This window comes from Camellia sinensis, chromosome 8 (genome assembly GCF_055761805.1).
Source record: "Camellia sinensis isolate YWXY chromosome 8, ASM5576180v1, whole genome shotgun sequence".
NCBI classification, from domain to species: Eukaryota; Viridiplantae; Streptophyta; class Magnoliopsida; order Ericales; family Theaceae; genus Camellia; species Camellia sinensis.
Window position 1 is genome coordinate 182,420,739 of NC_138968.1, and position 21,157 is coordinate 182,441,895.

A 21,157-nucleotide genomic window follows, 5' to 3' on the forward strand; every position below is an offset into this window, starting at 1 on the left:
ATACAACCCGAACCCAATACCAAAAGCCTCTTCCCCAGAACTCCAACGGGTGACTGTTTTCGGATCCCAAACCGAAGAAAAAGACAAAGATCCGACCTAAACAGCCAATACGGGTCACTATAAAAGAAGAACTGAAGGGCCTATCATCAAGCATCATTGCATCAACGGCCAGAGTGACCGTAGTGAACCACCGTATACGGCGGCGCCACCGTCCACCCCACCCGCCGGAACATCTGACACCGCCACCACCACCACCACCACCACCACCACCGGCCATGCGTCGGGCAAGGTTTGCTGACTGGCTAGGGTTTTGGAGACACGCCATACGATTGCGATAACGATGATCCATGCCCTCTCTGTTAAAAATGCAAGAAAGTTTTGTACTCCACCTTCACATCGTAGATCAGATCGACCGTGATATCTATCGCCATGTCAAGGTCTGTAACCTTTCTATGATAAATTTTCAATTCGTGTATTGATTACCGACCTCAGTTGGGTAATTGTAGATGTAATGTTTTGGGGTTTGGATTTTGATTTTGATTTTTTTTTTTATAGTAGTCATGAGGACTTGCTTGTGCTAGCTTTCTTCATTGATTGAAATATTGGGAGAATCAGTTTTATGAGTGCATTGGATGTCTGTTGAATTTTAATTTTGAAAAGGCTTTCAATTTAAGGTGGTATTTGAAACAGAGTGATATTTGCCTCCTCCTTCACATGTATAAGTTAAGAAATTATTATGACACTTGGGAGATGAGGGGTATGATAGATTCCTTATCAAATTGGTTCGAAGGGAGTGTGTGTCGATTGGCTTACAACACTCTCGACTGTAAGCAAAGCTCCTACCAACTGAAAAGTGCAAAGCAAGTATAAAGATTGATTTCTTGAAAAAAAGATAGAAACTAAACTCTTATTAAAAAGTTTATAATAAATAAGATTATATACCATCATTTGGCAAGAAGTTATTCTGAATAGCAATTATGAACATACTCCAATTTTTTTTTTATCAGTGAATCCATTTGTGTGATCTATGTCCATTTAGATTAATGCATGTCTTCACAAAATTACATGAAATGTCAATATGCTTAGCCATGTGACAAAGGCATCTGATTATGGTTTTTGTTTGTGTTAATGGAAAATGAATCTAGGAAAGGTTGTTAGTTATGCTTTCGAGGTTGCCTGGTATAATGCCATGATGGTTGTGATAGATATTCGTGAGTTGTGGTGTCATGTATTTGAGGGTTGTTGCTCAGTGTTATGGTCAAAGTTTGGGTCACCTAGTGCAGGAGCACAGTTCAAGTATAAAGCTACCACTTTTCACATAAAATGAAAACTTATATACCATTTCTAGAAAATTTCTAGGATTTATTTGCTAAACACCATGTGGGCTTTGAGTTACATGACTGCAATACTTTTAAACAGGAAGACACTATAATTTCTTAAAATTTTATCATAACGATGAAGTTATATCTCCATCGCCATTGCTTTATTGTTACAAACTTACTGGTATTTTCAAATTCCATAATTTGCATGATATAACATATGATACATTAAAAATGCAGAGTTTTGGCGTTTGGGAATGTTAGGAGGCTTGCACATTCACTTCTCCCAAGCCGCAAGACCAGCTGTTCAGGGATTAATAATACTGGGACAAAATTTATGGTCGGCCCCCCTTACTCCCTTTGCAGATTGTATTCGCTGTATAAACTCGCTAATAACGGATTTACTTCATTTAAGTTATGCAAAGCAAAGGAAAACTTGTGGAGTACTAGTTCGAAAAACTTATATGTCCTTTCAGCAAGTAATACTATATCACACCGTGCTCACATTGCCTGGAAAAGGCTTTCTCATATTTGTTCCTATACTGGACCAGTTCTACCGCCAGTAAGTAGGCTTGCTTGTGCAGTGAGCATTGCATTAACACGTTCACAAGTGGTAGGTCCTGGTATTTTTGCTTTTATCCTTGGAGAGCTAGTTTGGACAAAAAGAACATGGGCAGAGGCAGAACACTTCCCAAGAGGGAATGCTCTGCATTTGCATGCACAAGATGGGCATGTTTACGTGACTTCATTTGTGTACTCACTTGTAGAGGGTTTAATATTGTTTCTGAGAGCTATATATTTAGCAATTTTGTTCTCACCCTGTGTAGTTATGGCTCCTTTTGCGGACCGCCTTGGCATTGAGTTTAGAAAGAAATGGATTCACGTTGTCCATCTTACATTGGAAAAAGCAGGTCCAGCTTTTATTAAATGGGGTCAGTGGGCAGCAACCAGACCAGATCTCTTCCCTAGAGATCTATGTACTGAGCTTGCAAAGCTTCACACGAAAGCACCAGCACATAGCTATGCCTACACAAAAATAACGATTGAAAAGGCATTTGGCAGGAAGTTGCATGAAATTTTTGAAAAATTTGAAGAGGAGCCTGTAGCATCTGGAAGTGTTGCTCAAGTTCACCGAGCTACCTTAAAATTCCGATATCCTGAACAACATATTAAGCCTATTCTTGTTGCTGTGAAGATTAGACATCCTGGCGTTGGTGAAGCAATTCGAAGGGATTTTGTGTTAATTAATTTGGTTGCAAAAGTTTCAAAGTTCATCCCCACGTTGAAATGGTTGAGACTGGATGAAAGCATACAACAGTTTGCTGTTTTTATGATGTCTCAAGTTGATCTTGCAAGGGAGGCAGCTAATTTGAGTCGTTTCATTTACAATTTTCGCAGATGGAAGGATGCCTCATTTCCAAAACCTTTGTATCCCCTGGTTCATCCTGCTGTTTTAGTAGAAACATATGAACATGGTGAAAATATTCTACACTATGTTGATGAGCTTGAAGGACATGAGCGCATTAAAAGTGCCCTCGCTCACATTGGGACTCATGCACTCCTAAAGATGCTACTGGTAGGATTTCATTTGTTTTTGTTGGAGTTCTTCTTATGTTAAAAATTGTCATATTATCATTTTTCTTATGTTAAATTATGATATTGTCATTGTTGTTGTACTGGTGGAAATTGGCTTTGTTAAGTGTGTATTTACTTGAATCAAGCAAATATGTTCCACCATTGACTTGCTTTGAATACATCAATCACAAACAAGTTTCACTTGCTAAGCTCTCTGAGGAATATGCCTACTGAAACATTGATTTGTGATTGGCATTTTCTATTTTTCTGTCCAAATATGTGAAGAAAGAATGAAACTAAAATTTATATGCAGAACTTATTGTTAGATGGTAAAACTTTTCAAAAGACTATCTTGAGCAATACATAAAAACAATTGATTTAGAGTAGCAATGAAGTTCCCTTGCTCAGGAAGTGAAAATTCTATATTCTTGGTCATTATGGTCATCCAATGTAGGTCAATACTTGAAGGAATTTGGTTGCTTAGGAGTTAGGATTGCATGAACGTGGTGGTGTACAATATGCACGACTAACGGTCAGACTTCAGTAAAAGTTATCTTAATAATACGATTACAAAGACAAACCAATTAACATTGACAATACAAGTTCTTCGCCTTATCACACTAATGTCATCTAGGTAGGTATGATTAGATATTGCACATCCATAATTGAGGCTCTAAAAAGCGTGTATTGATGCTCTCTGGGGAGAAGGCCGTCCCTCAGCAGCGGATTCTCTTTTTAGGAGGCCGTTCTTTTGGGTTTGAAGAAGAGGGGGAAGACTCGATTGGGCGTCGACGTTTGGAGACTGTGGAGCGAGGTCAGGGCCTTCGCAGAGCGATTGTTCTATGCGGGCATGAGGTGGAGTGGTGTTGCCAGAAGCTTCGAAGGGCCTCGCAGGATCCAGGCCGTATGGCTTACTTGGGATGTTTGCTTGGGGGGCGGCGGAGTGTGGCGGTGTGGATTTCACGAGAGGAGGACGGTAGTTCCTCTTTTTAGATTGTGGCCATGACGGGTGGCCGTAGAGAACAGATTTTTGTGCCAGAATCTGATTTTGGTGGTGGATGAGAGGGCTGTGCTTTGGTTATGGAAGGTTTTGCCTTTGGGGATGGTTGGACCAAACAACAGAAAAGCCAATAGAGGGTGGTTGATTCACAGGAGCCATCGAAGTCAATTGCGGCAGTGCATCGGGATGGAGCTGAGGAGGAAGTTGTGGTTCAGGAAAGAACTGAAGGGGGTTGGTTTCATACATTGGATAGAGCAGTTGTGGGGTGGGTGGGGGCATGAGGGGATAGAGGTTTGGACACTATGGCTGTCGTTAACTGGGTGCATCACTGGTGGAAATCATCGGGGGCAGTGGAGGTTCATGGAATTGGAGGCCAATTTTACCTATTGGTCTTTCAATCGAGGCAAGAGGCGGAGGCGGTGATGCGTCAGAGGTGGACAATAGCTGGCCGTGATTTGTTTCTTAGTTGGTGGTCGCTTGACTCGCTTTGTGCTGATGGCAAGGCACTAGCTTTGGCCAGAGGCAACTGGATATAGATTTTGGGCCTTCTGATCCATCTTCGAATTAACTATGCTTTATCGCAAGATCGATAATAGGTGTGGCGGCTTTGTGTTGGTGGACGAATCGATGGAGTTGCTAGGCTGTGTTCGGATACGGGTTCGTGGTCTCTTCAGTGGGATTCTGCCGTAGATTTTGGTCCGATAGGGTTTGTGGCGTTACACGCTTCCAATCTGATCGAAAAGTGGGTCGATGGTGGTGGTTGCTCCGTCGACGGGTGGTTTTGGGGTCAAGATTCGGACGGCTATGGAAGGTGTGAATCATGGGCAGAAGGAGTGGCGAGGATTTTGGGGACTAAATCAACATCAGTGTTTGGAGAGGCAGCTAGGATTTCATCCTCATCCTCAGCGATTTGGGGATTTCAGGGGTGGGGATCAGCGGAGGCATGGTCCAAAGGAGAATGGGCTTAGGCAGGCTTGGAGGCCCCAAACCCAGCAAGAGGTGGGCCACATAGCCCAGTCAGAACCAAATCAGGCCCAAACCGTGAATTCTACAGAGGCTGAAGAATTTGGCCTTTTCGATTTGCCTAAACGGGGCCCCACAGAGTGAATTGGGAGAGTTTAATTTAACCCAGGTTCTTGGGGATGGGTTGGGTCCTTTGCCAAAAGGCCTATCGTTGCAGAATTCGGGTTACGAGGAGGATCCACTTGTGCATCGGGTCTTTGAGCTATTACATCGGAGTGTGGGCTCGCGGTCAACAGTGGGGTCTTCGTCGTCAGGGGAGGAACATCGGCGGCCAGGGATGAGTCATCGACCAACGGAGCAGTGTGATAGTCCTGAGACTAGGCCATCGCGTGGTCAGTCCGTTCCCAGCTCGATAGAGGGCAAGGGTGAGGTGAGTCAGATGCTGATTTTGCGGTCAGATGATGATTCTGAGGAGGGAGATGGGCTGCGCCATACTGTCGACAATGGAATTGGGATAGAAGGTGGTGCGACAGTAGGTCAATGGGCTGATGAGGGTGAAAATCTACCTCTAGTTTTGCTACCGTTGGCAATGGAGATAGGGGAGTCTACTGTCGTAGAGGTTGGGACAGTTAGTGAGACACCGGTAACTGGTTTTCAAGGCAACGACCCTCTAGGTCTGGGAGAGGTGTCGGCTTGGGTATTGCCGCAGATTAAGGAGGTCAGTTCCTTACTTGGGGTCTCATTTGTTGGGCATGAAGAAGAAGCAATGAGGTTGTTTTCGGCCATAGAGGCATCTTGGAGAGGGACTGATCCGGTGGGGCAATAGTTACAGGTTGTTGGGCAAAAGGGAAAGGGTGCTAGAGAGTTGCGGAACTTACAGTGCACTGTTAATTATGATAGGTGGGGTCACAAGACGGCGGTAGGGCCATGAAGAAGGAGTGTGCTAGCCATCTATTGTTGCCATGCGGTTAAAAATCTTATCTTGGAATGTGTGTGGATTGAATGATAGGGGCAAGAGGATGACGGTTCGGGTGGTATTGCGGAAGGTGAAGGCAGATGTTGTATGTTTCCAGGAGACCAAAATGGAAAATATAGATTGGCAAGTGGTTAGGGAGATGTGGGGGGGGGGGTAGGTTTGTGGATTGGACATTCTTGCTAGCTGTTGGGGTGTCAAGGGGAATTCCAGTATGTTGGGATCGGAGGGTAGTGGAAAAAGAGGACGAGAGGGAGGGTGGTTTTTTGTTGTCATGTCTTTTTCGCTGTATTGGGAATGACTTCCGTTGGGTGTTTATGAGAGTGTATGGGTCGGTGAGGGCGTTAGAACGGCCTTTCTTTTGGGAAGAATTACATAGTATTGCTTTTTGTTGGTCGGTTCCGTGGTGTGTAGGGAGGGATTTTAATATGGTGCGTTGTTCGGAGGAGAAGTTGGGTTTGGGCCCCGCAGGGAGATCTATGTGGGATTTCTTTTCACTGATTGATGACCTAGAGTTGATTGATTTGCCGATGCAGGGAGACAACTTCACTTGGTTTGGCAGCCGGGTGATGTCGTGTCTTGATCTTTTTTGATTTTGGGAGATTGGGACGAGCACTTTTCTCGAGTGGGTCAGCAAAGATTGGAGTGTCCTGTTTCTAATCATTGGCCGGTGTTGTTCGATAGTGGTGGGATTCGAAGTGGTCTGGTACTGTTTCGGTTGAGAATATGTGGTTACAGGCTGTAGGATTTGTGGATGCAGTTCAGTCGTAGTGGGACGGTTATGACGTGATAGGTGATCCCAGTAGAAGGTTGGCTAAGAAATTAAAGCTTCTAAAGGCAGTGTTTGGTCAGTTGGAAACCCAAAAGATTACTTTTTTGGAGGTTCTGCACGGTTTAGATGAAAAGGAAGTTCAAGAAAATTTCACAGATGAGGATTTGGTGGCCCAGGCAGGGGTGAGGTAGGAGTTTGGTCAGGTGGCTCACATGGAGGAGGTTAGTTATTGCCAATGGTTGAGATGTTTGTGGTTGAAAGATGGGGATCGGAATACGAAGTTTTTTCATCGTATGGCGAATGCTCATCGTCGGGTGAATCAGATTGGTTCGATATGGGTTAACGGTGTGTTGTTATCATCGGAGGAAGAGGTGCGGGAGGGCATAGTGAGTTTCTATCAGCACCTGCTTCGAGGGGAAGATGCGCCTTGGAGACCGGGGTTGGACGGTGTTCGGTTTGATGCTATTTCAGAGGGGGATCAGCAAATGCTGGAGAGGCCATTTTTAGAGGAAGAGGTTTTAGGGGCCCTGCAGAAAATGTCTGGGGACAAGGCACCAGGTCCAAATAGTTTTACTATGCTTTTCTTCCAACAGTGCTGGGAAGTGGTCAAGTCAGATGTGTTAGCTTTGTTTGCTCAGTTTTATCAGACAGGGCAGTTCGAGAGGAGTCTTAATGCTACTTTCATAACTTTAACTCCAAAGAAAGGAGGAGTGGAGGACATTAGGGATTTTCGTCCTATTAGCCCGTTGGGGAGTGTATACAAGCTTTTGGCGAAAGTTTTGGCTAACAGATTGTGCAGTGTCTTGGAGGGGTTGGTGTCAGAGTCCTAGAATGCTTTTTGTGGGTGGCCGTTAGATTTTGGATGCTGTGTTGGTAGCAAATGAGTGTGTTGACTCGCGGATTCGGTAGGGGCAAGCTGGCCTTATTTGCAAGTTAGATATTGAGATTAGGGGTGAGCGGATATACCGATCCGCCAAAACCGACCGAACCGAACCGATCCGCCACATTTTGGACGGATGCGTTATGACGAGCGGACGGTTGCGGATTGATTTTCTCCAATCCGCCAATTTGGCGGACGGATGGCGGATTTGAGATTCCTTTGGCCGCAACCGAACCACCGAACCACCAAACCGCGAACACCCCTATTAATTTATAAGACTTCATGTTTTCAATTTATTTAAATATTTTCTTTGTGTTTTCAATTGAAAAAGAGTTTAAATATTCAGTTGAAAAAAAAATTTCAACTTGAATATATTTTTTGAATTGAAAAAAATAAACGTATTGCTTATCTATATTTTTTGGTTTTTAAATTTAACTCTAAAAATAATAAATAGAAAATATAATATATGCTGGTTGGTTTTTATTTTCAAAAACATATATAGATGTAACAATACAGAGACAAACAATCTCTACTACTGCCCTATTCATGGTTTTGATGGTTTGAATTGTTATTATATTTTAAGAATCACAGATTATAATACTTTATGTGGATGAATCATGCTGTTATTGTAATATATGGATGAGCCATGCAATGATTGTGATATTCTAAAGTTTCAAACTTTCTTTTTTTGGATGAGACATACAGTGATTGTAATAGTTTTTTAAGTCGTTGACTGTAATACTTTTTTTTTTTTTTGAGGAAGTGCACAAGTTGAATTATGTTGAAAATTTATAAAATCTTAAACCGCCAAACCAATTCGCATCCATCCGCCAATCCGCTCAATCCATATCCGCCGGATTGGCGGACGGATGCGGATTGATTTTCTCCAATCCGCTAATCTGGCGGACGGATGGCGGATTGGAGGTTCCGTGGCCGCAATCGACCCGCGCCCACCCCTAATTGAGATGGCGTATGATAATGTTAACTGGCAGTTTTTGATGTATATGTTGGAGAGAATGGGGTTTGGGGCATTGTGGAGGCAATGGATTCAGTTTTGCATATCGACGGTTCGGATGTCTATCGTAGTGAATGGGACGCCAGTAGGATTTTTCCCAACTCATTGGGGTTTGCGGCAGGGCGACCCATTGTCTCCTTTATTGTTTATATTGATTATGGAGGCTTTGGGGCGGTTGTTATCTAATGCGGTTTAGAGGGGTTTGTTGACGGGCTTCGAGGTGGGCCTAGCTCCGTATCCAAGTTTAGTGGTGTCTCACTTGTTTTATGCGGATGATGCTCTTATTTTCTGTGGAGCAGAGGATGGTCAGGTTGGTTATTTGAGGTGTGTTCTTCTCTGTTTTGAGGCGGTTTCGGGGCTACGGGTGAATTTGGGGAAGTCAGAGATGATTCTGGTTGGTGAAGTGGCATGTTTACCTATTTTGGCTGCTATTTTGGGGTGCAAGATGGTGGCTTTGCCCACAGCTTGTTTGGGGTTACCTTTGGGTGCTTCTTTTAAGGCTATAGGGGTGTGAGATGGGGTTGTAGATAGGGTGCAGTGTCGTTTGGCAGGTTGGAAGCAGCAATATCTATCGAAAGGGAGGCGAGTCTCAATAATTAAGAGTGTCCTTTTGAGCATTCCGACTTATTTTATGTCAGTTCATGTCATTCCGGTGTCTGTTGCAAAGACGTTGGAGAAGCTATAGAGGGATTTCTTATGGGGTGGAAGGTTTGAGTCTTTCCATTATCATCTAGTAGCTTGGAATTAGATTTGTTCTCTTAAGGCGATTGGGGGGGCGGGGGGGGGGGGGGGGGGGGGGTTAGGGATTTGGAGTTTCGTTTCATTTAATTTGGCTCTTTTGGGGAAGTGGTTATGGCGGTTTGGGGTAGAGAGGGAGAGGTTGTGGCGAAAGGTGGTAGGGGCTAAATATGGGTTGGGTAGGGGGGATTGGAGTACGGAGGAGGTTCGACAGTCGTGTGGGTGTAGTTTGTGGAAGGGTATTTGGTTGGGCCGGGAGGAATTTTGGAACAAAGTATGTTTTCGGGTTGCGGTGGGGGATCGAGTTCGGTTTTGGCAGGATTGGTGGTGTGGCGAGGGCCCATTGGAGGTGAGGTTCCCGTTGATTTTTTGTATTGTGCTTGATCGGGAGGCAACAGTGGTTTCTTATTCCCAGGTGCAAGGCCAGGTGGTGGTGTGGAATGTTGGGTTGCGTCGTGAGGTGCTGCAGGATTGGGAAGAGGGGCAATTGTTGGATTTGTTGGGTTTTCTATACGGTCTTCGGTTTGGAGGGGTTGGAGAGGATTCGATGAGGTGGGAGTGCCTAAAGTTTAAAGGGGTATTTTCTGTTTATTCTTTGCTCCATAGGCTTGCGGGAGGGGTTGGGGTGCCATTCTCGTGGAAGAGTGTTTGGGTGGTGGGTTGTCCGTCCAAAGTGGCCTTCTTTGTGTGGATAGCAGCGTTAGGTCATATTTTGATGATTAATAACTTGATTCGTCGTGGTCATATTTTGGTGAATTGGTATTGTCTATGTTGTGGAGCTGCGAAGACAGTGGACCATCTGCTTATTTTGTTGTTCGATGGCTTCACGCCTTTGGATGTTTATAGTTTCTATCTTCGGTTTGGCTTGGGTTCAACTGGGGACAATGGGGCCGGTGTTACAAAGTTGGGTTGGGGGGAGGGTGGGAAAGAGAAGGCAGAAGGCATGGTTATTGGTTGGGCAGTGTCTTATGTGGCTAGTTTGGTTGGAGCATAATAGGAGGGTATTCTTATGGGAGATGCGTACTGGGGTTTGGTTGGAGCGGCGTTTGTTTCTTGTGTTGCACAGGTGGCTATCATTGTCAGTAGACCCGAATGTTTTGTCTTTTGTTGATTTTGTAGAGGACTTGATTTAGTTTCAGTCTTCGTTGTTCTTTGCCTTGATGTTTTCGTGCAGTTTTGGTTGGGTTGCTTCTAGCTTTTGACTAGTTTTTATATTCTTTGCATCGTCTTGATGCTCTCTCAATAAATGGTTTGCTTATTTATCCAAAAAAAAAAAGAAGTTATCTTAATACAACCTTTCTTAATCTTAATATTTCTTTTGCATAGTTTAATTTGTATCCTTGTTATAACACTGTCAATAATAAATTGACTCGCTATGGATTCATTAGTTTTTTCCATAGTAAAATAGTTTAATAATTGATCTGAGATTTTATTTTATTTTTCCAGGTGGACAATTTTATTCATGCGGATATGCATCCAGGAAATATTCTTGTCAGATCATCTGAGAGTAAGGCTTCAAGTAAACAGCTATTTAATTCAAGGCCTCATGTCATTTTCCTTGATGTAGGCATGACTGCTGAACTTTCTAGGAAAGATCGAATCACTTTACTAGAGTTTTTTAAGGCAGTAGCGCTTCAAGACGGTCGCACCGCTGCAGAGTGTACACTTAAATTATCTAAACAACAGGACTGCCCAAACCCAGAGGCTTTCATTGAGGTAACATGAAAGTCTTCTATATTGTCTTCACACAAAATGATGCTCATTCTTAGTTCACCTATTATACTTTATCTGCAGCTATTCTGTTGCATGTACTTCAATTTTTAGATTTCCCACAAAATTATATTGTCTTAGTTAAGTTGGAGGTGCAGTTTTAGAGTTTCTCTAAAGAAAAACATTCTGAACAACACATTATTCCCTCCTAAGCAGTTATATGGTGGACAGATACCTTCGACCTTTACAGATTATTTATTTAATGCTAAATAACCTTTATAGTTTATAAAAAACCAGCCACCTTCCTCTTCTTTTTTTATTTTTTATTATATATATATATATATATATATATTTTAAAGCGTGTATAGAATACATGTTATTTTGGATCTTATGCTCATAGCAACAACATACTTTTATAGAATCTGACAGTTTTGCAACATCCATTCAAGGTACTAGATATGCGATTTTACTAGAAGTGTTAGCAAAAATCAACACATCTTATCAAGCTTTATGTTATCTGGGTGAGCTTCTTTTGATTGTGCGTAATGGGTTTGTTAACCATTGACTGTCTGTCACAGCATCAATATATGTTTTATGTTGCTTGCTTGTGCTTGAGGTGGGTTCAGGTGTATTATGCCTAATCTAAAGCCATTTTACCAGCTTAAAACTAAGCAGCTTAATCGTTCAACGTATGGTTTTTGTGTATATGTATGTATGAATATACCTATGTACAAGTGTTCCTCTTTACTTTCATTCATAATGAACAGTAAGAACAAACCAGTAACCCGCTTATCCCTTTGAGATGCCATGCCACTGCACTACATCTACATCAGCTTTGGCTTTGTTCTTGTTATGTCCCCCCCCCCCCCCCCCCCACTGAATAAACCAGTAACCTGCTTATCCCTTTAATTGATTAATAAAAAATCAGTGTTTGGAGTTGTATATTTTTTTAGTCATTTATTTATTTTTTTAAAATGAGATTTTACTGGTTTCCCAGGAGGTAGAACAAACTTTTAGCTACTGGGGTTCTGCAGAAGGTGGTTTTGTTCACCCTGCTGAGTGCATGCAACAATTGCTTGAGCAAGTTCGGCGTCATAGAGTAAACATCGATGGTAATGTCTGCACTGTGATGGTAACCATGTTGGTCCTAGAGGTATTGTCTGGCGTTCCTTAAATGTATCAGTTTTGGCCTTTTGAATAAATTGTAGAACTAATATTTTAAGGGGATATCTGTGAAATTTTACTTGACATCATTACTGTCTGGAAATTCTTTTTAGACGAAAATTTCATTTTTGAACATTTGTTTTTCTTTGTCTGCTTCTTGCATATTGTATCTTAGCTTTTCTGCCACCCTTAATGCCACTAATATTCTGCTTACTATGCTACTTGATAGAAGGATTTCATATTCCAGTGCGCTGTACTGATTGATTGAGTCATCAACATTCTGTTAGATTATCTCGTTGTTACTACTAGTTTTGTAACTCGTAGGTTTGATGTCAACAATAGTTTGAGTCTTACCCCAATTTTCGTTGTGATTTATCATGGCTATTAACTAGTAGTCTAGTAGATGATAATATAGTGTTATCTCTCTCTTTCATAATCGATGGTACTTATTTTTATTAATCTCTCAAATTGCACTCGGATCCTTAGACTCTTGTTTCTATAGCATTTATTTGATTTTCTTCTCCAGAACCCATGCCCCCCCTCCCTCTCTCCCTTCCTTCCTCCCTTTTTTCTGTTTTCATGGCGAACAAAAATGTCTGGGTCTCGTAGAGCACCCTACTAATCCCTGGCACACGTAGACTGTAGTCCCCACTCCTACATCTATCTAGTAATTAACAGGATGAATTCCTAGTTGGTCCCAAGGGGAAGACTCGAACTCAAACCCTCTACTTCTTGATGGTGTGTTCCTGGCCATCTCATCTATCCCTTGAGGTTAATGAAATTAAATTTTTTGGTCAAGTGCAATAGGATTGTTGGACTTGGAGTAAGCTCCTTCATGTGTTGCAAGTGACAATTTCCATATTTTGGAAGAATATGGAAGTTGTTTTACCAGCCATGATTTGATTGCATCATTTTTTAGCTTCAATATTTTTATGTAGTTTTTATTGTTATATTTAATTGTTCTGCTTGACGGAGGAAAAAGGTTCTTTAACAATATGCTAGCTCTAATAAATAGTATGTCATCCAATTTAGTCACTCTCTAAATACTTTTTCTTTGTCCATCTTTTTTCTTTCTTCTAGGGTTGGCAACGAAAGCTTGATCCGGGGTATGATGTGATGCACACATTGCAAACTTTGCTATTCAAAGCTGACTGGGCGGAGTCTTTCTTCTCCACAATTGAAGGACTCATGGCTCCTTAAAAGGTGCCTGTCTGTTCCATTTTTTCCTCGCACAATTTTGACATAAATTTTTGAACAAAAGAGAAACAAATTACGGTCCCGAGAAATAAGGGTACACACATAATAGTCCTGGCATAAAGTGGAATGTTTCAAATCTGTTTTCTTTCACACCTGCTCTGTTGTTATTATTCTTTACTTTCACTGGCAAGATGCCTATATGTACATCTTGTTTGCATTTGCGTAATTATTACATTTTACAAAGCAAGACATTTTAGGGATTCAACAGACGAAATAAACGTTGGTTTCTTTTTATGGTGGCTGGGTGAGGGTTGGCAGGTTATGAAGCACGGACACGGACACGGACACGGGACACGTCAATTTTTAAAAAATAGGGACACGGACACGACAGGGGACACGGCAGATTTTTTAATTTTTTTATAAATAGTTTTATTTTAATACATATTAATTATTTTATTTATTTATTATATTTTTTAAGTAATATGTTTTAATTAATTTTTTTATTTTATTTTATATACATGTTTATTTATTTTTATTAATATGTAAGTATATATAATATAATAGTTATATAATAATAACCGGTGACATCCTTTATAACTATTATAATAATAATACTTTCAGTTATTATTATAATATAATAATAATAGTTATATTATATATATATATATATGAATCCAGCAGATTATAATAATAGTTATATATTATATACATATATGAATCCAGCAGATTAAAGAAGATAAAGACGCGACTGAGAGAGAGAGAGGAAGAAGCGATCGATCGCGATCGCGAGGGAGAGAAGGTGAGAGAGAGAGCTCGTCGAAGTCGAAGGGCGACTGGATCGTCGAAGTCGAAGGGGATGGAGGTCGCCGGCGAGTCGACTGGACTGGATCGAAGTCCAGGTTTGTTTCAAGACCTTTACCCTTCTCCTTTACTCTTCTTTTTTGCTCTCTGTGTCCAGATTTGGACACGCATGTCCAAATTTGGTGGACACGCATGTCTCCGCCGTGTCTCCATAGTGTCCCCTGCAAAAAAATAATTAAATTAAAGGGACACGCCACCCGGCGTGTCCCGTACGTGTCCCCGGCGTGTTCCCGTATCCCTGGTGTGTCCCCGTGTCAGACACTGCCACGGCATGAAATCTGCCGTGTCCATGCTTCATAGTTGGCAGGCAATCTTTTTCTTAGATTTGTTGTCACGTTGTTGTAGTTTGTTTGCTTTTTTTTTTCTTGGTTTTGTCATGCATATTCCAACACCCTGGTCCTGGTTTGAGCCATTACCTGAATGACTTTATTAGCCTGATTTTCAAATTAGTATCGTTTCAGTTTCTTAATTGAAAGATGCATATACATTATTTCTTAATTGTTACAACCTTACTTGAACATGATCTGTTATATAGGCTCATTGTACACATGCTAATTCTATGATTACTATGGATGGTGGGACAATGCTTATAAACTTGAAGTGACTCGGTCTGAGTTGACTGAGTTAATGAAAAAATGAATCACACAAAAGGAACCTAGTGACTTATATAGATCAGAAAATCATTAGTGTGTATATATGTATATCCCAATGTAACTCGAGGGGAAATGCTACAAGTTGTGTAATGTCTCTTACTAGCCTTTTTTAATTGACGTGTTTTTAAGCCATTCTGGGACAATAGAAAATGCTTTATCCCAAGTTATGATCTAAGCTTGAGTTAAACTGAGTTGACTCAATGATATTCTTAATTGAGTCAAAATTGTGTTTTTGAGTTCATAGTTGGTAGGCAGGCACCGTCCAATATTTTGGGCAAAAGATGTAGAAATTTCTTTTTTAAGAAGTTGCAGTGATACAACCTAAATTCGGGATATGATTTTGTCAAACTAGGAAAATTGCAGAATTTAATAATACTAGAAGTTGGGCAGCAGTTTACACACACACACACACACACACACACACAATCATCATCAATTTGAAAGTGCCAGAAAAGAAAAGAAACCTGTTGGATCAATTTGGTTCTCCACATTGAAACTGTTTGGAGAGAGCTAAAAACATGATTGAGTGCAGCGCAGCAGTTTATGCACACACACACAGTCATCATCAATTTGAAAATGCCAGAAAAGAAAAGAAACCTGTTGGATCAATTTGGTTCTCTACATTGAAACTGTTTGGAAGAGAGCTAAAAACATGATTGAGTGCAGCGCGGATGAAACCACAATTTTTTTGTAAATGAAATGGGATGATTCATCAACGCTGCACTCAATTATGTTTTTAAGATCTTTTTGCATACTTTCTTCTCTCTTTTGTGATTTCTTCCCACACTCAACTTGTGCCCAATCGTCTTCTTCTGTCTCTTCCCCGTTGTCGTATATATGATAGATAGATATAAGGCTATGAAGTACATAGAATAGTATTATTGTGTACTATCTTTTCAGTCTTCATGTGTTACTTCCCTTAAAGACTTTTGGTCATCGTACTGGAGTTCTTGTACTACCTAACAACCTGGACATTTTGCATGTTTAATGACTACCCACTTTTAGATAGCGTTTGATAAATACCTTTTTTTAAAGGAAAGAATAGTTATTAAATAAGTTGATATTATTTTTTTGTTATTCAAAAATTGAGTGAAAAATTTATTTATTTTTTTCTTCCTTTTGTTAGCTAAATCAAGATCAAGCCATATTGTCAAACGGATAAATTATTTTTGGTTCAACTAGTCAAAAGTGACTATTTGAACCATTGCCAAATAGGCCTACATTTTGGTACTTTTTAAGAGTGCATATTCCAGTGCACATTGGACCGTGTTATTTGGGCTTGTGGAGCTTGCTACGAGTTCTATCTTGATGATTTGAATTGTTTAATTTTTAGATCACAATTCGGAGATCATTTGTAAAAATTAAAGAAATTAAGATCTGAATATTTGTTTGTAGCCTGGGGAAAAATTCATCTGGGAATTTCCAGATGCTTCTCTGTTTTTTTTTCCCCCTCTTGAGGATGTACTATGATGATTGATTTCCAAGTCCCCATCCAAAATGAAAGAAAAGTAGTTTTTGTTTTAACTTTTTTCAATTTCTCTATGGTATTTTTTCAATTCCCAAATCCCCATCTAAAATGTATAATTATGGTTGGAGTAGTACCTTTCTGACTAATTAAGAAAAAAGAAAATATAAATATGACATAATGCAATTTTCGTACTGTATATATTTACTAACTAAAGATAGGATTATATATTTGTCGACACAATTTACTTAAATAGTCATTGAGTAATTTTACTCAAGTTCACAAACATATCATAATTTTCCAAATTATCACTATAACGAGCAAAGAACAAGGTTTTCAAAATTCAGAGTTGCTCTCACTACAATTCTACTATGATTTCATTTTGATTTTGTTATATTATCAATTATATACTGATTTAAATCATCAATTGGATAATTTAAAATTGTACAATTCTGTAATGTGAATCATGATTTTGATAACTATGCTACATAATCGCCATTGGCTAGGTCCCAACAAAACTATATATCATCCATTGAATTTCATCAATTTTTTTTTGTTTATATATAAATTTACGCAATAAACACGGTGTATGTGCAGGATATCATAATTTTCAGAACATGAAAATCATATGTGCATATATCGCTTTATAGTTAAACACACTATATTAATCTCATTTCTCATGATAATTTTTGCTTTATTATTTGTTTGTAGTGCACAAAAAATTGGTTAGTGGCTAGTACGTTTTAGGCAAGATTAAGAATTGTAAAATTCCCTTCTACATAATAAAGTGAAAAAGAAAAGTAAAGAAAAAATATATTAATATTATTTTCTAAACAATATGGCAAGGAATAATGATATACAAATTGATTTATTTTTTTTTAAAAATTTACTAACGTGTCTTTGAGAACAAGAAGCAATAAGTGAGGCAAAAATGCTTAGGACCCCTAAAGTTGGGATCTCCATGACTCTCAAAATGATGTGGATCAATCATGCTTTTTTTTTTCCTTCCTAAAACAATCATAGATGAGTTGGGGGCTGTGTTTTTTGCAAGTCTCTAACATTGTTGTAAATGAAAATGATAGCAAATTCAAAAACACCCAGCTCAGTATTTTCATATCTCTTTACTTTTGTGTAAAAATAATTTAAAAAAGCATAAGAAAATATCAGGCTAGTATTTTGTTTTTTTCTTTCAAAATAGTTTGTTAAATAATTTTAGAAAATTTATTTATTTTTACTAAAAAAAGAAAAAAAAAACCCAAAAAATGAAACAATACCAAACACGTCTAATCACATCATTATCACCACTATACTCATATAAAATCTACTTGTATAAATGTACACATGTCCTAAATGGATCATATGATCATCTGTAAGATTTTGAATCTTCTATATGTCCCACTGACTTTTCTTAGCATTGAATAATTTTTTTTGGAGTAAATTTAGACTCCCTAAATAATTAGTGATGTATTTTATTTTACTACACATTCAGAATAACCACATCATTATTTATTTTTAGTGCACAAAAAAATTGGCAGCTTTTGATACGCACTTGGTCAGTACGTGCCCTAGGCAAGATTAAAAATCCTAATATCCCCCACATAATAAAGTGGAAAAGAAAAGTAAAAAAAAAAGATATTAATATTCGTTTCTAAACAATATGGCAAAGAATAATGATATACAAATTAATATATATATATATATATATATATTTAATTTATTAACGTGTCTTTGAGAACAACAATCAAAAAATGAAAATGATAGCAAATTCAAAAACACCCGGCTCAGAATTTTCATATCTCTTTATTTTTGTGTAAAAATAATTTAAAAAATATAAGAAAATAACTTAGGGGTTTTCAAGTTGGTATTTTGTTTTTTTCCTTTCAAAATTGTTGTTCAATAATTTTAGAATATTTATTTTTTTGTTACTAAAAAAATAAAAAAACAAAAAATAAAAAAAAAAACACCGAAAAACGAAACAATGCCAAACACGGCTAGGATCGCCACATCGTTATTACCACTATGCTCATGTAAAATATACTCGCATAAATAAAAAGGTAATGTTAGGAATATTAAATTTTTTAAATAAATGATCAAATGTCTCACATGGATGTGGGGTCACATGGGGTGGGGTCTACACTTTTATGAACTCTACACCCAGATGAGACATTTAATAATTTATTTAGTAAAAAATTTGAATCTTATAACATTTTTCCTCAAATAAATGTACACATGTCCTAAATGGATCATATAATCATCTGTGAGATTTTGAGTCTTCTACATGTCCCACTGATTTTTCTTGGCGTTGAATAATTTTTTTAAAGTAAATTTATAGAGACTCCCTAAATAATTAGTGATGTGTTTTATTTTAGTATATGAATGATAGGGCGTTAAAGTATTTAATCTCCAAAGAATATGTGCACATATTACGAAAGCAAAATTTGTCACTAAAAAAAAAAAAATTAAGAATTTGTTTGTGAAGTGATTTTTTTAAATATTAGTTTTTTTTTTTTTTTTATAAAAACATATATAAAAAAATAGGAAAAAAGGAAAATTATAAAAAAATTACAAGATTTGACCCTGGTAATAAAATAAATCTTGACTTTTTAATTGGGAAAATTGGTCTAGGGTCCCTCTCCCACTTTTCATAATGGAAGAGATTCACAAAATTATTTTTTGATGTCTAAGGTCCCTCTTGTTTATCACAGAGAAATTCTGCCCCTTCCTTTTGTCTACTCTCACGCACACACACAAACATGTACATACATACATACATACAGAGATAGAGCAGGACTAGGTGTAGCCGACGGTGAAGAGGACGTAGCAAGGCACATATGGTCCAGTGAAGTACCACAGCATCAATACCACCATGCCCAATGTTAGAGGTAGCGAGATCAGATGGAACACCTACATCTCTCTCTCTCTACTCCCTCTGTCCCTCATTTTCTCTAGAAATCAAGTTTCTGTCTCGATTTCAGGTGGGTGGTTTTGTTGGGCAAGAAAAAGATTGGAAAGAGAATCAATGTGAAAGGGTTACCAGACCTCGTCAAACAGAGCTCCGATTGATGCTTTGAATCTGAAAATTTGAAACATCAATACAGCCACTTACAACCAAAATACAACACTGAATTTGAAAATTTTCAATAATTTTTTCACAGTTTCTTGGAGACCAAACACATGCACAAGTGAAGGAGGTTAAAATAGGTTCTTTTTTTTTTATTTTATTTTTTTTATTTTTTAAATTCTCCACCTTCTTAGTAATAGAATTTCTCAAATTTCTCTAGATTCAACCCAGAGAAATTTGAATTTTCTCTGGATTCAAGCTTCCAGGAGTATTTGGCAATGGAATTGAATTTTCTCTAGGTTGAGAATTTTCTCTGGATTGAGAATTTCTCTGGTAATTTAGCTCACAAAACATCTATTTCGATTATTTTTTTTCATTTGAACTGAATTTTAGGTCAAATATTCAAAGAAACTAAATGCAAATTCAAAGAAACTAAATGCAAATTCAATGTATACTCCCAACTCAGGCACTAAATAATTAACAAGTCAACTTGGTTGTTAACCACAACTTCACATTTTATTCTGGGCAGAGTACAAGAACAAGCAAAAGCATCAAACTGACAGTTTACAGAGAAACAAACTAAAGAAGCAGAAAGCTTGAGCAAGAAGTGTTGATCATGGCAGAATGTGAAGACGAAGCTCCAGATATCAAGTCAACTCTTATGCTAATTGTTCTCATACTCATCATGGTGATTATGTGCATGCCACCTTCAAGGCAACGAGCTGTGTCCGTATACCGTTGCTGTTGAGAGATTTATCTCTGCAACTCATGTTTTTCATTTTCTCGTTCTTTAGTTTCTAGAACTGTACACCTCATTTTGGCTACAATGAGAGGTAAATTTTAGACAGAATTGAATTTTTCTGAATTGAATTTTCTCTGGTTTGGACCAGAGAATTTCTCTGGATTAAATTTTCTTTGGTTGAATTTTCTCTGGATCGAATTTTCTCTGGATCGAATTTTCTCTAGGACTGAAATTTCTCTGGATTGATGTTGAGGGACCTTAGACATCATGAAAATAGTTGATGTCCTTTATACTATAAAATCATAATATCAGGTACCTTAAAAAAAATACCCCTTTTTAATTTCATCAATTTAAATCCTAAATTTTTGATTTATTTTTAATCTAAATTATTTGTCTATTTTCGTTAAGTAAAATCGATAGAAAAATATATATTTTAATCATTAAACTCAATAAAAAAATGATATTTTAGACATTTTATGTATTTTTACATTGAGTTTAACAACTAAAATATTTTTTTTTTGTCGATTTTACTTAACAAAAAAAAAAAAAAAAAAAAGAAGGGCTAATGGTTCAAATTGAAAACAAATTAAAAGATTAAAATTTAAATTGATAAAATAAAAAACTTAAAATTTATTTTGTTAGAAGGTTCCAAACCTGGAATTTTTTTTAGTTGTCCCAAAAACAATTATGATTTTTTTATTATTATTAAAGAATGTTACTATTTGTATTCCATTAATTATTTTGAACACCCACTTATAAATTTTAAAACTTTTAAATTTTTTTTTCTCCTCCCAAATAATATGAAAATTATTATTGTAAAAACATTCTACCCATTCAATTGAATGCACATCCCCACACCCTAAAAAGCTTCTCTCCCAAAAACTATAACAAACCTCATCAAGTTGATTACTACTTCATCTCTATATACTTGTTCATAACATGGGAAAATAAATGTTCGGTTACTTGTTCCTGAACAAATAAACAATATTTGGGACTATATTCCAAAATTTTGGTTATATGTTCGGGAGTTCAGTCTTGACAAAATGATGAATAATTTTTATTATTTTTG

The 21,157-nt window shown here is 38.1% G+C and overlaps 1 protein-coding gene across 5 annotated transcripts; it reads left to right on the plus strand.

Annotated features, from left to right (window-relative positions):
* LOC114319786 (uncharacterized) lies at positions 1 to 20,255 on the plus strand. 5 transcript variants are annotated; one of them, XM_082884291.1, is made up of 6 exons: positions 1 to 437; positions 1,560 to 2,895; positions 10,682 to 10,951; positions 11,943 to 12,098; positions 13,190 to 13,312; positions 19,876 to 20,255. In XM_082884291.1, exons 1-5 carry the CDS (start codon positions 430 to 432, stop codon positions 13,307 to 13,309), a joined length of 1,890 nt encoding a protein of 629 aa, XP_082740417.1. In that variant the 5' UTR covers positions 1 to 429; the 3' UTR covers positions 13,310 to 13,312; positions 19,876 to 20,255. The 5 variants fall into 5 exon arrangements, with proteins under 5 accessions (XP_082740417.1, XP_082740416.1, XP_082740419.1 ...); XM_082884290.1 differs by lacking the exon at positions 19,876 to 20,255 and adding an exon at positions 15,947 to 16,344; XM_082884293.1 differs by lacking the exon at positions 19,876 to 20,255 and adding an exon at positions 14,703 to 15,044.
* The last annotated feature ends 902 nt before the right edge of the window (positions 20,256 to 21,157 follow it).

Excerpts from the sequence above, each read along its gene's own strand:
- LOC114319786 (XM_082884291.1), top strand. Across the intron at positions 2,896-10,681 it reads CACTCCTAAAGATGCTACTG|GTGGACAATTTTATTCATGC; the intron begins GTAGGATTTCAT and ends TTATTTTTCCAG. Across the intron at positions 10,952-11,942 it reads ACCCAGAGGCTTTCATTGAG|GAGGTAGAACAAACTTTTAG; the intron begins GTAACATGAAAG and ends CTGGTTTCCCAG.